The 14,008-nt window shown below is 40.7% G+C and overlaps 1 protein-coding gene across 6 annotated transcripts in view; it reads right to left on the bottom strand.

The window, feature by feature from the left end:
- Nucleotides 1–14,008, bottom strand: part of iqsec1b (IQ motif and Sec7 domain ArfGEF 1b) — a 239,909-nt gene that overhangs the window by 65,970 nt on the left and 159,931 nt on the right. The window contains exon 1 of one of the 6 annotated variants that reach the window (XM_042225862.1): nucleotides 2,424–12,278. The exons of the other annotated variants lie outside the window; for them this stretch is intronic. Within the exon in view, the coding sequence (XP_042081796.1) occupies nucleotides 2,424–2,500 (77 nt within the window). The 5' untranslated portion in view covers nucleotides 2,501–12,278. Of the gene's footprint in view, nucleotides 1–2,423; nucleotides 12,279–14,008 lie in introns of those variants that run through there. 6 annotated transcript variants of the gene reach the window in all.

Here is a 14,008-nt window from a genome sequence, read left to right on the forward strand (position 1 = left end):
GGGGGGAGGGGGCTTCAGCGCTGATGAACTGCCATGTTTGGACAATATTTATATGTATTTCTCAGTACGGCACAATCACAGGTTTCTGGTCCCATCAACACAACACCCGTTATTGTGATCTGTCCATAGCTATTAAAACACAGATAAATCCATTAGCAGACACTGGGCAAGAGTTGAAATATTATCAGTAAGGTCACCGATCTACTGGAATCACAGGCAAAACACAGAGGCTGAAACACAGAAACCTGAAATCAGAAGTTTAATTTAAAGGCTCCTTAAGGCTCTATTTCACTTTCTGATGTGCATTTTTCAGATTAAAGAGATGCATTGAATTTTCTACACATAAGTGAAAACTCTGAGGAACAGCAAACAGACAGATACAGCATATTGCTGATTGTTCCATTTTAACAGACTGAACAGTATTCTTTGTATACAACCTCTTGTTGACCCAAGCAAAGAACTGCAACTCATTACTGTCTGGCTCCCAAAGCGGAGCTCAGAAGCCTACAGCAAATGAAGATTTTCCATTTACACCACACTCCAAAACAACACTGCTGTTGAGTTTGGCTCATCCTCAAGCATAATGAAATGTGTCTCCACCAGGCAAACACTGACTTGTACTTCAATGGAAAACATTAGAGTATTAAGTCATGTTATCAGGAGCGGGTTATGTTATTTTTTTGTGGACTCAAAAACAATTATAGATATAAAGATGGCCTTGGGGTGTGTGACAGTTCATCCTTTTAGATGATCAACTCCACATCACATATTCCCCTTTTTTTCTTTTCACTTGACCCGACCCGCAGGGCAGTCTTTCTCATTACTTTTACAAAATGAAATAAAACACAAGCCAGAAAACAAACAAACAACAAAATTAGCTTTGAAGCAAACATGTCAGTGATTTTGGCTGTATTATCACACAGTGTAAAATTCATTTCATTTCTTGCATTAAAAAGCATCCTGCTGGTGTAATAGATCATTAGTAACCATACTAAAAGCCAACAGATAAGTTTTTGACAGAAAAGTCATCATCATTAATTTTGTATTAGCTTAAACATACACATCTTTGACATGCTGTAAGTATTTTGGGGTAAATAGCAACCCTCTCACAGAAGATAACATTGTAACCAGTATGCTTTGGACCAATGATCAAAACAAGTTGTTAATGTTAATATGTTATCTGCAAGGTCTCATATTGTGCTGATTTATACGAACATAATGGAAACACATTACGTGTTCAGGTTCCCAAACGAAAGTTGAAAAACACAAACAGCTACAGGACAGGGTTAGGGGTTTAGCTATTTAGCTAATGTGTGTAAACTGCGACATAGGGCCCTGGAACATGGATAAACAAAACACCACCAACAACAAACTTTTCCGAAGAGCTTGACTTTGTATTGTATTGGAGCTGACAAGCACACGGCAGGTTTTATGTCTATACTTGAAACTGTCAGAAGCAGTTATAAGAAGTGTGTTTCAATGATGATGTTGCTAATAAAAAAAACCAACTCTCTCTCTCTACACGCAGATGTTTTACGGTATATATTTATTTATAGCAAGTAGGTTATAGCAAGTATAGAGAGAGAGGTCCAACAGGACTTAAAGTCATCATGGAAACAAATAATTGGCATAAAGAAATAGTTTTTTCTTCATAATGTAGACATTAAACTAAAGCAAAAAATAGTGATCAAAATAATCTGATTGTATTCTTTTAATTCAATAGCTCTATAAAGTTGTTTTCCACACTGTAGCCTCCAGCGTGTGATATGGATTTCCAGCGGAGTACTACAGCTTCCCAGATTGACTGTACAGCTGCTGATGTGTGAATTCTCTAAAATTCTACTTTAACCAGCAGGAATTAATAAGTGTTTTTGTACAAACTCTTTAAAATGTGTTTATATAAAGTACATGAAGGTAAACATGGATATTGTTGTACAAACTCAGAAAAAATATAAACAACAACAAAAGACCCCCATCTGGATGCAATACTGGGGCTGGACAAAGGACCACAGAGCACGTGCCTCCTCATGCTGCCTGAGCCGATGGGACCACACATACAATGGACTGAATACTGCGCTGGAGCTTGTCCGAGGCAAACCACAACAATAGCTCTTCCATTCAGAGCAGCTGACCTCGCTGACACGTGGGTCCTTTGTCCCCGTTTCATCCTCTCTCGACATAAAAAAAGCAGAGAGGGTGAAAAGTGTCCGCTGTCTGTCAGCCACGACTGGGTCAAACATGACACTTTGTGTTCATGTGGGAATTAAAATGGGAACTAAAAGACTACATATATGATTGTATTTCCGCAAGAGGAACTGACGTGATGTGACAAAACATTCTTTCTTTTAGCAAGCTGGCTTTTTCCCTAGTCATGCAAAATGTGAAATTCTGAAGTCTCTTAATGAACACAGCGAGCATCTTACCTTTTATAGAAACCGTGCAGAGGCTGTAGACACAGGAACTGCCAGTAGTCCAAACAAAAAGCTTTGAACTTCAACATTTTGTCAGCCAGTTAAAAAGGCTTAGACTAAAAATGTCATTCTGCATGGAAAAAAAGAACTTGCTTAAAAAGAATGGCTTACATTTAGAGGAACAAAACAAATCATGCACAGTTCAGACTGCATGTCAAAAACACTGACACCCCACATGGTACAATCCCATCTCAGCGTCTGCCTGTGTGTATCTGGGCCACATGGAGGGGGTTGAACCTGCATCCCTCTGCTGCTGCTGCCTTTGTTAACGCTGAGTGGTCGCCTGCAGTCCTGCGCTATATGTCCAGTTATAACTCCTTTTGGTGTGATAGAGATGTCAAAGACCAGACACCGTGGATCTGTCTGGGGTTCCTGAGCAAAAGGTTCACCTTGGCAATCTTATGGTGGATTCAACCTACTCCTCTTCCCACCATGCTCAATCTTTTCAAGTTAATCAATAGCAGAGATGGTCTCAGTTTCCATCATTGCTGCTCCTCAGAGTTGAGTTACAGCTGCTCCTATTGTCTAAGCAGCCACACTGACAAGGTCTGACTCTGCTGCGCCTCGCTGGGCCAACAAAGCACACAAAGGCCTCCCTCGGCGGCCGTATCAATTAGGCTTTATCAGATGCTGCACAGCCTGCACCAGCCCAGCCTGCTCAGGGAGAGGCTAATCAGCAGCAGCACATGGTGCGCAGAGGGGCGAGGCAAGTACCCATGAGGGCCAACCTCAATCACGTTTTGTACATATAAAGCCTGAGCTGGTTGCCAAGACAACTCCAAACACAGGATTTACAGAAAGTAATGGACCCTTGATGTGAATCTTTTTCACTGAATGAAGATGAGAGGTGAGGGTCAATTTCAAGAGTTCTCAGAAGCCTTCCAAGAACAAAAATCCCCAACCAAACAAAACACACTCCAACATCAAAAACGTCTTACGTACAAATTATTAAAATGATGCCAAAAAAAGAGAACAGACAATTCATGTGCATGAATGAATTAATGACGAATACAGGAACACCGTCACTAGCTTATCATAACGTGTTCTTCCAAGTACAAATCTACAACCTGCAACGGATCATGGTGTTCACATATCACCATTTTTACTCCACAAGTTTTACTTGGAAAAAGAAAAACATACTTTCATAATAATCAAAGAGATGATAAGTGAATCAGTTTTATCGTAACCAGTGTAAACAAGTCCCATGATCACTCTGTTTAATACAGATATCCCTGTTGGATGGGTGGTGTTGCTCTCTGCCATGATGATTCAGCTGTCAGTAGCATCCTGTCAGCCAGGTTTAAGACAATCACTGCTACAGCTTTCAGCTCCATCGGCTCACAGAGCCACAGAGTGGGCTGGGTGGGGAGCCACACGGAACGATACGGCAATTATTCAGCCGGGCAAACAGCTTTGAAGTGAGAACAGACAGCATTTTGTAAAAGGCTGCGAGTCATGAAAAGAGCAGAGAAAAGTTTACAGTAATGAACAGTACACTGAAGTATGATGCTGCAAACTCAAAATGCAATCCTATTCTGTGTGTTATGTGGATGAGCCAGTTGTTAAAGGCCTACACTAATAACACTAATGACTTATATGAAGTCTTTGGTAATTATACAGCATTATACTAGAATAGAAGCACCAAGTGAACAAACCAGCCAGCTAAGCTTGACAGAAATGTTAAAGGGGCTCCCAGTGAATTTCTTCCTCTCTTTAATAAAACTGAGAGATTTACAAGTGATTAAATAAGAACTTCATGACATCCAGGCTTTGGACAAATGTAACTTTTACGCAGATGCCTATGGTGTCATCACCCTCCTGAATTTTGACTGTTTTCAGTGCACTACTGTAAACATAATTTTACATGTTAATTAATAAAATAATGTGCACTGAAAGCTTTTTAAAAAATGAAATCCCCTTCATATTGGCTCCCAGTAATTTGGCCCACTGCCTACCATTCACTGACTTGTTCACTTTGCAAAGGTAAACTAAACGCATTTTGTTAACTTCGCTACCTTACTGTTGAATGTTTTGTGTTACTGCATATTGTTAACCCGCAAGCATGTCCGTGTGAGCCCACAGTGGGCAGGTGTGAGGCTGTGTGGAGCACAGCTCCTATGGGCAAATCCATAACTGGCTTGCCAACAGAATGTGGCACCAATTTTGGGTCCATGTGAGGCTCATGAGCCAATGCAGTTTTGCCTTTATGGGGCCTAATGGGGGAATTCTGTGGGCCCTACACTATGGTTCTTCACAGAACCTCACAGAAAACCCATGTGGGGATAATGCAGGCTACCTCAAGTGGGGCCTATAGCAGTTTTGCCCATTTGGGTCATGAAGTGGGAATTTTATTGGTAGGATTACTCACAGAAAAAACATGTGGCGCCAATGAAGGCAACCTTATAAGGGGCCCACAGCAGTTTTGCCATTTTGAGCCTCAGTGCCAATCTGTGGGCACACCACACTTGCCCTTATTAGACCTGCCCACACAAAATCCACACGAGAGCCCCTATGGGCTTGCATGAATCTGGTTAAATCATCAGTGGCCTACACATGATCGACTCCTTTAAAAGTTCATTTTTAAAGCCCCTTGCAGCTTCATCTTTGTGGCAGTACCAGCCAATTGGAATATTAAGATACTATCTTCCATCACCATAGTGACAGATATAAAATAGCTTTTCAAAACACTGAACCTGATGTGTTAGTTTTCAAAAGTCTACAGTCACACTGCAATGTGCTATCTGAAATGCGTGTTTGAATTCAGGCACTAACAACACTGCAGTAAATGTCCCTGTTTTATTCAAGGCCACCAGAGGTCAGGTCATGGACTGAGCCACACACGTTCCTCTCAGCTTATTAAGGAGCAGTGAGGGGGGTGGTGGGTGGGGGTATGGGAGCAGCACATTATTGAGAGGTGTGATGCAGTCAGATGGGAGCTCATCTATCATGTGGTTTCTAGAGCCTGAAGTGTGTAAGCAGACAAAGTGAGATGTCACAATGACCATTCACCTCTCACAAGTCGTAGACAAAAGAAATCCCACACTAGCGTTCGTAATTATTCATACATAGTATGTAAAAATACAGACTTCTGTATAACTCATGTTTTTGGATATGTGATGCTAATCTCACAGCCTGACATCTTCTATCAGTGAATATGTTCCAGTAGTGAAGGATAGAAAGTAGATTCTGCTGCATTAGCTTAACTGGTTGCCGCTCTTCCTGAACCCAGCAGTAAGCTGGAGTAAAATGAGCTGGAGGAAAGCATTATGGTAATAACTGCAGATTCCATTTGGCACCTGGGGAAGGACAAGCCCTTCACTCCAGCTGAGCTTCTTTAGTTCACAGGCTTTAGCTGTCTCAGAAACAACAAACCCAACGCTACAACACCAGGTGTACCTCCGGCAGGCCATGAACAACAAGCAATATGGGTATCCTATTCACTGTGTAATGTACATAAAGACTGCCACAATACACTTGAAATTCATGGAAACCACAGAGTAAAACGCACAGTGGCTAATGTCACACTTTTAAAAGGAAATTCTGGTAGTTGTCCACCAAATTCATGATTTCAAAATCATTCTGTGACTAATTTGGTCTGAGGGTTTTTGAAATGACACACTACAAAGTAGTTTCTTTTTTATTTTCTGTCCACAACCAAAAACAATATCATGACTACCTCCAAGAAAAGACAAGTGTGAGGTGTTTTCCCCTTTTACTGACAGGCTTTTCATCCCAGCTTAAAGAGTGACTCTTTGGAACACATCTACCCACTTCTAGACTCAGATGTACTGTATAAACCATAAAATAGCATCCCCCCCACTTTTAATATGCAGTATGTAAAATCTCATTTTCATACCCCTCTCAATTTAAGTTCATAATCCTACAGTGGCCACTATAGGACAAACAGCTGTGGCTGCCATCCATGTGTAGGCTTTCCACTGTTCACTGTTCACTGTTTAATGTGGCTGCGGTGGCAATATGCAGAGTGTCCACATCTATTTGTGAAAATTGAAGTTTGATATGAGACAATGAGCCAGTGAAGCTCATTTCTGACCAAGTAAAGTGATGCTGAGGTGAGTTGTTGAGGATAGCTTGAACTTTTCTGTTGGTACGTGCTGCTGTTTTTGCCACTGTTAGCTGCTGTTAACAGGCATTAGCGAAACATTGTTGGACTGAATACTAAGTAGGATTTCTTGAATTGCTTAAAGATTGGAAATCATGTTTTGAAGAATCATCCAAACTGAAAGTAAAAATCACTTTTTGTCTTTTACCAACGTGCATAGCAATGCAGCTCTGCTCGCTGTTCTGCAAAGCTGATTTCTAATTGAATCTGACAATATTAGAAAGATTGGGGGTTTGTCCTCCAGGTTCTCTTTCCACATGAATAAAAGTATTTTTATTTCAAACTGCAATCCCTGCTGGATAGAACGTCATGGCCACGAAACTCTAAAGCATTAGTTCAAAGTGGCAACCACATGATGCCTACAGAAAAACGAAACATAACAGGAGTAAGACGTTTTATTCAGCACCTCCCCGGCCAGTGAAAAGCTTGTTAGGCTGCTGCTTGATGAGTGCTTTAAGCTCCTCCCCGAGAAATATCATTATTGAAATTCTGTCAACATTACACAGAAGAAGGCTGAGAAAAGCAATGAAGAAAGGCAAAGTCACAGTTTGTCGAATCTGTTGCGCTGCCACTCCAGCAAGAGCTGGGTATTGGAAAAATACAGTAGTTTTTATTTCCTTAAAAAAAACAAAACAACAACAAAAAAAACCCTCTGGCAAAAACCCTCTCCTAGCTGTCATACTATTCTGCTCACTCATTTGGCAGAACAGATCCTATTATTTTGTTTATCCTCATGGAAATTTAACGGTTTATCACGTGGTGTACATTTTCTCAGCAAATGCAGGTCTGAGACAGCCATGAGAAGTGCTGCGGGTGACTTTAGAGGGAGTCTGAAATTTGCACGATATGATCAAAATACGAGTTTGATGCCTTGTTCCCCCTGCATGAGAGGAAACATCTTTACAGGCATGACTGAGGAAGCATGAGGGGGAAAAGCCACATTTGTGCCATTATCTCAGGGCAGCACCTCAACTCTGACCTGCTCTCCTCGGAGTTCATTAAAGAAGTCATTTGCTGACATAATAGGATTCCTTATCCGATACGAGGTTTCCTCCCCGTTCACCCGCTGTGCTCGAATGCTGTGATAATTCCTCAAGAAGAACACGCAGCTCTCTCTACAGAGTGATAAACAGTCAACGCTGGCATTATCATTACCTCTACGGTCTGACACCAACAAAGGTGGCCCACGGCGTCCCTGCTCGGCCATAACAGCCCCCGCGAGCCTGTCGGTGCCCAGGGGACCGCTGCCTGTGTAATTGCAGCTATTGTGAGGCCAGCTGAGGTCTGAGAAGGAGTGATGAGCAGAAAGATGAGAAGGTTATGTTGTGAAGGCAGATTACTTTCACGCGTGGCTCTCACTAGGCACTGATTGATGGCTATTTGCCTCAGCTTTAGCACAAGATCTGCCACAGGATAAAGCTCTTTTCCTTATGACTTCTAGGACTGACTGAACAAAGCTTTGGATGACACTGTTTCTTGAGTATGGCTTGAAATCCTGATACAAGGAGCTATCCATTATATATCACATGCAACGAAGAAAGTTCAGAACTGTCTAAACCGCCACACTAAAACATCTCTGGAATAGAAAACATTCAGATTCTATTAAGCACAGAAAGTCTCGTTTGCCTTTATCAATAATGGCTAGGCCAAATATTAAGAGCTTATATCAAATAAAAGTTGTAGCTAGCAAGTAAATCCTGCAGCCGTCGCTTTCGCTTGATGTTGTTTGACATTTCAAGCTCAATAGAAAAGGCTGACTCATTTCATCCCATTTCCATCCTGACACCAGGGTTAACCCTGTGAGCACTCCGACTGATTGCAGTGAAGATGGGGTTACATGTTTTTATTTCTGCTTTAATGCAATTTCTATAATGTAATTACATTTCCAGCTTATTATTCTAAATCATATTGATTGATATTGCATACCGTGGTTAGGACTGTTGAATCACAACATGAAGGTCTTACTAAGTTTGCATGTTCTCCTCTTGGCGAGTGGGGTTGGGTTAATTAGTGAGTCTAAATTGCTCATAGGTGTGAACGTTAATGGTTCTATAGACAGACTAGCGACCTGTCCAGGGTGTATCCTGCCTCCCACCTCATGCCAACGGAGATAGACTCCAGCACCCCCAAGAGCCTCAACTGAAGAAGCAGAAAAAGATGGATGGACATAGTATAATTTATTTTTTTGTATTTGAATTTTATTCACTATTGGTAATATATGAGCATCTCCAACATTGTATAATGGAGACCTGTAAACAGCTGCTGAAGGATAAGCTTAGAAAGTCTCAGCAGCTACAACATCAAATATGAAAGTGAACATATGAATTATAAGAGTTAAAAGTACCAAGCCTGATTTCTACAAGGTATTTATTTTAGATACTGCAGAGGATTACCCAAAGGCAGACTGCACTATCTGTATTTTTTAGCTATTGTATGGCAGTTTCTTTTTTGGGTGAAGAAAAAGGGAGAAATCCCACAGAGACAAGAGCGAGGGAATTGGCTATGAGCAATATCTAAAGCTGGAAGCCTGACAAAAAGAGTGTCTCTGTGAAGTCAGAGTAGTGTGTTCCTGGTGTGTGGGACCTCCCCTGAGCAGCTCAGTTACCACTCCAGGTGATACATAACACTCAAAGGATGCTTGTATAGTGGTGCTTCAGGATTTCAGAGCTATTAATTAGGAAAATATTGTTTGTGAAACTAAAATGCCACAGAGCATGTGGACCTGGCATCAGTGTAGTAGTTCAACAAGTGAAACATCTCAGAAACAATGCTTTTATCTAACCTTAGATAAAAGCGTGATGGGCTTGTTGGGAAAGAAAACAAAACTTGGTTCCTTGTCGTGAATTGCTGGTTTAGACCACAAGTCACAATGTAACATGTAACTGTATGGAAATGATTCGCTGTCATCTCCCAGAGTCCAAGACACCTTCTTGAAAACTCAACCCTCACCCTGGCTCCTCCAACAGAAAGACCAACACCAAAAAACAGCTCTTCATCTGACGCAATTGAATTGAATGTTTCAAAAGAAATAGCACTTTATTTATTTATTTATTTTTTACCCCAAACAGGTCATAGTTCCTAAAACATGACAGCAGACATTTTATAAGAGTAGAAAAAAATGTGTAAATAATGAAAATAATTACTGTTACACTCGAACAGAACAGATGACGTGTTAATTACAGCAGAAATACACCAGCTTTTACTACTGAAAGCCAAAATGTCTGCTTTGATAAAAGCCTTTTCAAATTAGCTTCTTATCAATGCTTCATTATCTTTTGTATTCAATATCAACATGGTTATCAAGCGACAACTAAATGCTAAATTAATGTACTGAAGAGCAGAGTCTGATGTTTGACGGTGAATGTTTACTGGCCAAATAAAGTATAATTAAAATACACAGCTCCTAGTCTATATTAGGATCAGTTTGCCATAATTAAATGATCAGACTGTTTTCACCCCCATCTTTCAGGCACAAATAATACAAATATATAAAAACATAAATTACGCTACATGTTTGAAAACTGGAAATCTGACTGAGTGTATTTTCCAAACGCTTCAGGAGGAAACTGGCTAATCTCACTTGTTGTTTGGCCAACTGTGTCCTGAAGCTCTGTGTGTTTGCTACCTTTTATGCCTTTGGGTGTCTAGCTCCGGGATTACACAACTTTGGTTTAGCACCACAAATAAATATACTGGGAAGATGCAACCTTTAAAGATCTAACTCTGCACTCCTCAAGACTCTCTTTTAATCAGTAAGTGGAGCAGATAACACTGTTAATGCCCGAGGCAGTCCTCAGTCAGCATTAGGGAGCATCTGTGGCTCTCTCCCAGACTGTCCTTATCTCCATCGACCGCTGCAGCTTCCCAGTCCTCTGGACTGGGGATTAATATGCTCTCGGGTGAACATTAGCAAAGCCTTAGAGCTGTGCTCCACCTAGTGGATTCCTGCCCTAAAGACTTACACTGGTGGGTAAACATCAACAGAGGTGTCCTCACACATGCTAGTGTGTTTCACCTCATGTGAGCTTACTTCACTGAGATGTGGCTGCTAAAAATCACACAGACTGTTTCCTCATGAGAATGCGCCTTGCTTGAATGATGGCATTAACTCATAATTATACTGTAATTAAGAGTAAGTGACACATGAGCAGTACAATCATTGGATACAGCGTGGTTAAATATACAGTGTTATTGCGTTTTTTGGGGTCAAACCTTGCATGACTATACATGTTATAGCCCTTGTTTCCGTTTCTATTAATTAAAAGTGTGTACCTTTTGTTTGTGTACAGCAGTGCAGTAGTTAAGTAGTCATTACAGTCGCCTCATAACAAGAAGGTTCTGGGCTCAAATGTTTTCCCTCTTATTGCATGAATTCTCGTAGACTTCGTCCTACAGTGCAAAGACATCCATGTTCGGGTAATGCACAACGCTAAATTGGCCAGGTGTGACAGTGAGCATGAATACTTGTCTGTCTGCGTTAGCCCTGTGATGGACTGGTGGGCGGCCAGTGGTCCAGTGTGTCCCCCGCATCTCGCCCTGTGGCAGCAGGGATATGCTTCATTCTCCTGAAACCCTGAACTGAACAAGCTGTTAAGAAAAGTCTTGTCCAGTAGAGCACAATGTTCATATTGTTCAATATCAAGTAAAAAGATGATCTAAACATAATGATAAAGATCTCAAGATGTTTCGATTTTGCTTAGAAAATTCAAAATGTTACTTTTTTTATAATCAGCAAAGTAAAAAATAAATAAAACATTTCCATGCTTCAACATATTAAAGGATAATTCTGTTTTTTCTCAGGTTGATTTATCCCTGTGCTAACTTTTCACTCTTCAACTCTCTTAGCTATTTGGGAAAATTAGGAGTTGCACAAAACAAACATAGAAAAAACAACACAGAACAGTGTATATTGGGACAACAAGGACAAAGCCCCCGTGGTTTAAAAATGTTTTTGAGTCTAACTAAAAATAAACACAGGAATTAGACACCTTGTCGAGCCATTTGCTCACTGCATTAGGGATCTCCATCTGGGGATATTTGCCTCATGATCTAATCACCGCACATATCCATCCATGCATGACAGTTTGTTTACATGTGAGAATGACTTTCTGGAGAATTAATGACTGTAGGTAATGGTCAATTACCATGTGGAGCATTTTGAGGCCGGTCATAGGTCATTTCAGTTTAATGGATGACTGTGTTTATTTGGAGACAGAAGTAAGAAGACAACAGGATGCCTCGAAAGACAGTGTAGATCAGTATAGTGCTCACGGTCTGGGAAGAGAAAGAACAACTTGTACAAAAAAGTGATGCTGTGGCTGAACTTGCTATTGCACTTCATGCACAAGGACAAAAAGAAAAACTCAGACTGTAACACTGGAATATAACCATACTTGGTATTGGCTCTCACTGCTGTATCATATCACTTCCTGTTGTGGTCTACATATGCCTTATCAAAGCACACTTTCTTCTGCAGGGGTGCACATAAGTGGTGCGGACCACTTATGTGCACTTAGGTGCGCATTCGCTGTCAAAATAAAAGACGCACACCAGATAAAAAATTGCAATGCGCGTTCGCGTACATATAAAGGCAGTGTTTTTGTCTGCTAGAGTGTAATTTTCACAGCACATTCCGCACCACATCTCTGTGCGTTCATCATTTGTTTGAAGCCAGCTCACCTCCTGCAACCACTTTTCCAAGAATACGCGCTTCTTTTGCGGTTCGGACTCCTTCTGACATTTCTTTGGAGGTGGAGGAACACCAAAGTAATTTCTTAAAGGAATTTGCTTCTTCGACATCTTTAAGAGTTCTAAATAGATGTCTGTCCTCCTCCAGAAAATCGTATGTACGCAAACGCACGTAAACAAAGAAAGTAGGAGTGACCCCATCTTTCTTTTCAGGACTGCAGCCAGGCTGACAGAGTCAAAGCCCTGTTGAGCTTTAGATTTAAACACTAATGACTGCGTGAATTTCTTCAGAAATAACATTTCAAACATTAGAGAAAAAAATATTCACAGCATTCCCACAAAAGTGTCACTATGTACATCAACTGTTTCTCTCCTATCAATCTTTATGAATTATCTATTGTCTAAATTTTCTCCCTTTAAACCCTCGAAATGTTTTTAGAACCCGTTCCTACCAGACTGCTCAAAGAAGGATCTCTATTAACTAATCCTTCAATTTTAAATATAATAAAAGACTATGTAACACAGGCTTTAAAGGTGGCAGTAAGTAAGTAACCATAACTTAGCTCCTTATTTCAGCTGCTCTCTTTAGGGGTTGCAGTGGTGCGTTACCTACCTCCATGTCCCCTATCCCTAGCATCCTCCTCTGTCACACCAACTCTCCCTGTACGTACCACCCTGCCCTAAACCCATAATACAGAAATGTATGAATTTACATTAGTAATAAAAACCAAAGAAAAGTAAAAATGAAGTTAGTTAAAAACAGTCACGTAAAATGTGTGTAAGAAAGGAGTACAAACTTCATTAATAAATAGTATGTACACTATGCATGAAGATATAATACAAAATATGTTTGGGATCTCAAAATAAAGACTTGTTATGCAGCTTTATAGAGAATGGTAGTAAAAAAAGTGCAGAAACAGCACTGGTGAAGGTTATGAATGATCTTCTTAGACTCATCTTTGTGCTTGTCTTGGTCAACTTTAGTGCGGATGATCTGATATCGTCGTGTCGGTGTTGTTCCCACATCATCATAAGAAATGTTGTTCCAGGTTCAACATTGCACGTGACCAATCAGAATGTTGTGACGTCATACTTTTGCAAGCCAAGCGATTCATTCATTTATGAAATTCCAGTGTTGCAAGGACAATATGTATAATGCTTACCGTTTATCAAAGAACAGTATCCTGAAATGCAAAGAACTCAAACTGCTGGATCGGCAGACAGAGGCAAGTTTTTTTCCCGAAGTCGCAAAAGTATGACGTCTTAACAATGTGATTGGTCACTTGCAATGTTGAACCTGGAACAACATTTATTATGATGATGTGGGAACAACACAAACACGATGATATCAGATCGCAGCATTCCACTGCTGACCACAACATTTCAGTACAGAGATTAGGACACAGTTGGTGATGAAGACAATGGGGAGTCTTTATCACACATGAAGTCACACATGTCACAGAGTTTTACACTGGGACCACTAGCATTTACAATATATGCTTCTTTCACAGGAGCTTTTGTGTTGTGTTTAAGTGTTTCCTATCTAACATTCACACTCTGTTTTAGTTTTTTGTTTTTTTGCATCTGTCCTGTGTGCACACCTGTGTGGATGAATGCACTTGTATTCAAAAGGTTTCTTCATGTAACGATCTGCTAGAGGGTGCAGGGAGCCACAGCCCCGTCCCCCAGGGCACGAAGCAGGCATGGAGGAGATCCAGGCCCCAGA

This window comes from Haplochromis burtoni, unplaced genomic scaffold (genome assembly GCF_018398535.1).
Source record: "Haplochromis burtoni strain Fernald_Lab_line unplaced genomic scaffold, NCSU_Asbu1 Contig_186, whole genome shotgun sequence".
Lineage (NCBI taxonomy): Eukaryota > Metazoa > Chordata > Actinopteri > Cichliformes > Cichlidae > Haplochromis > Haplochromis burtoni.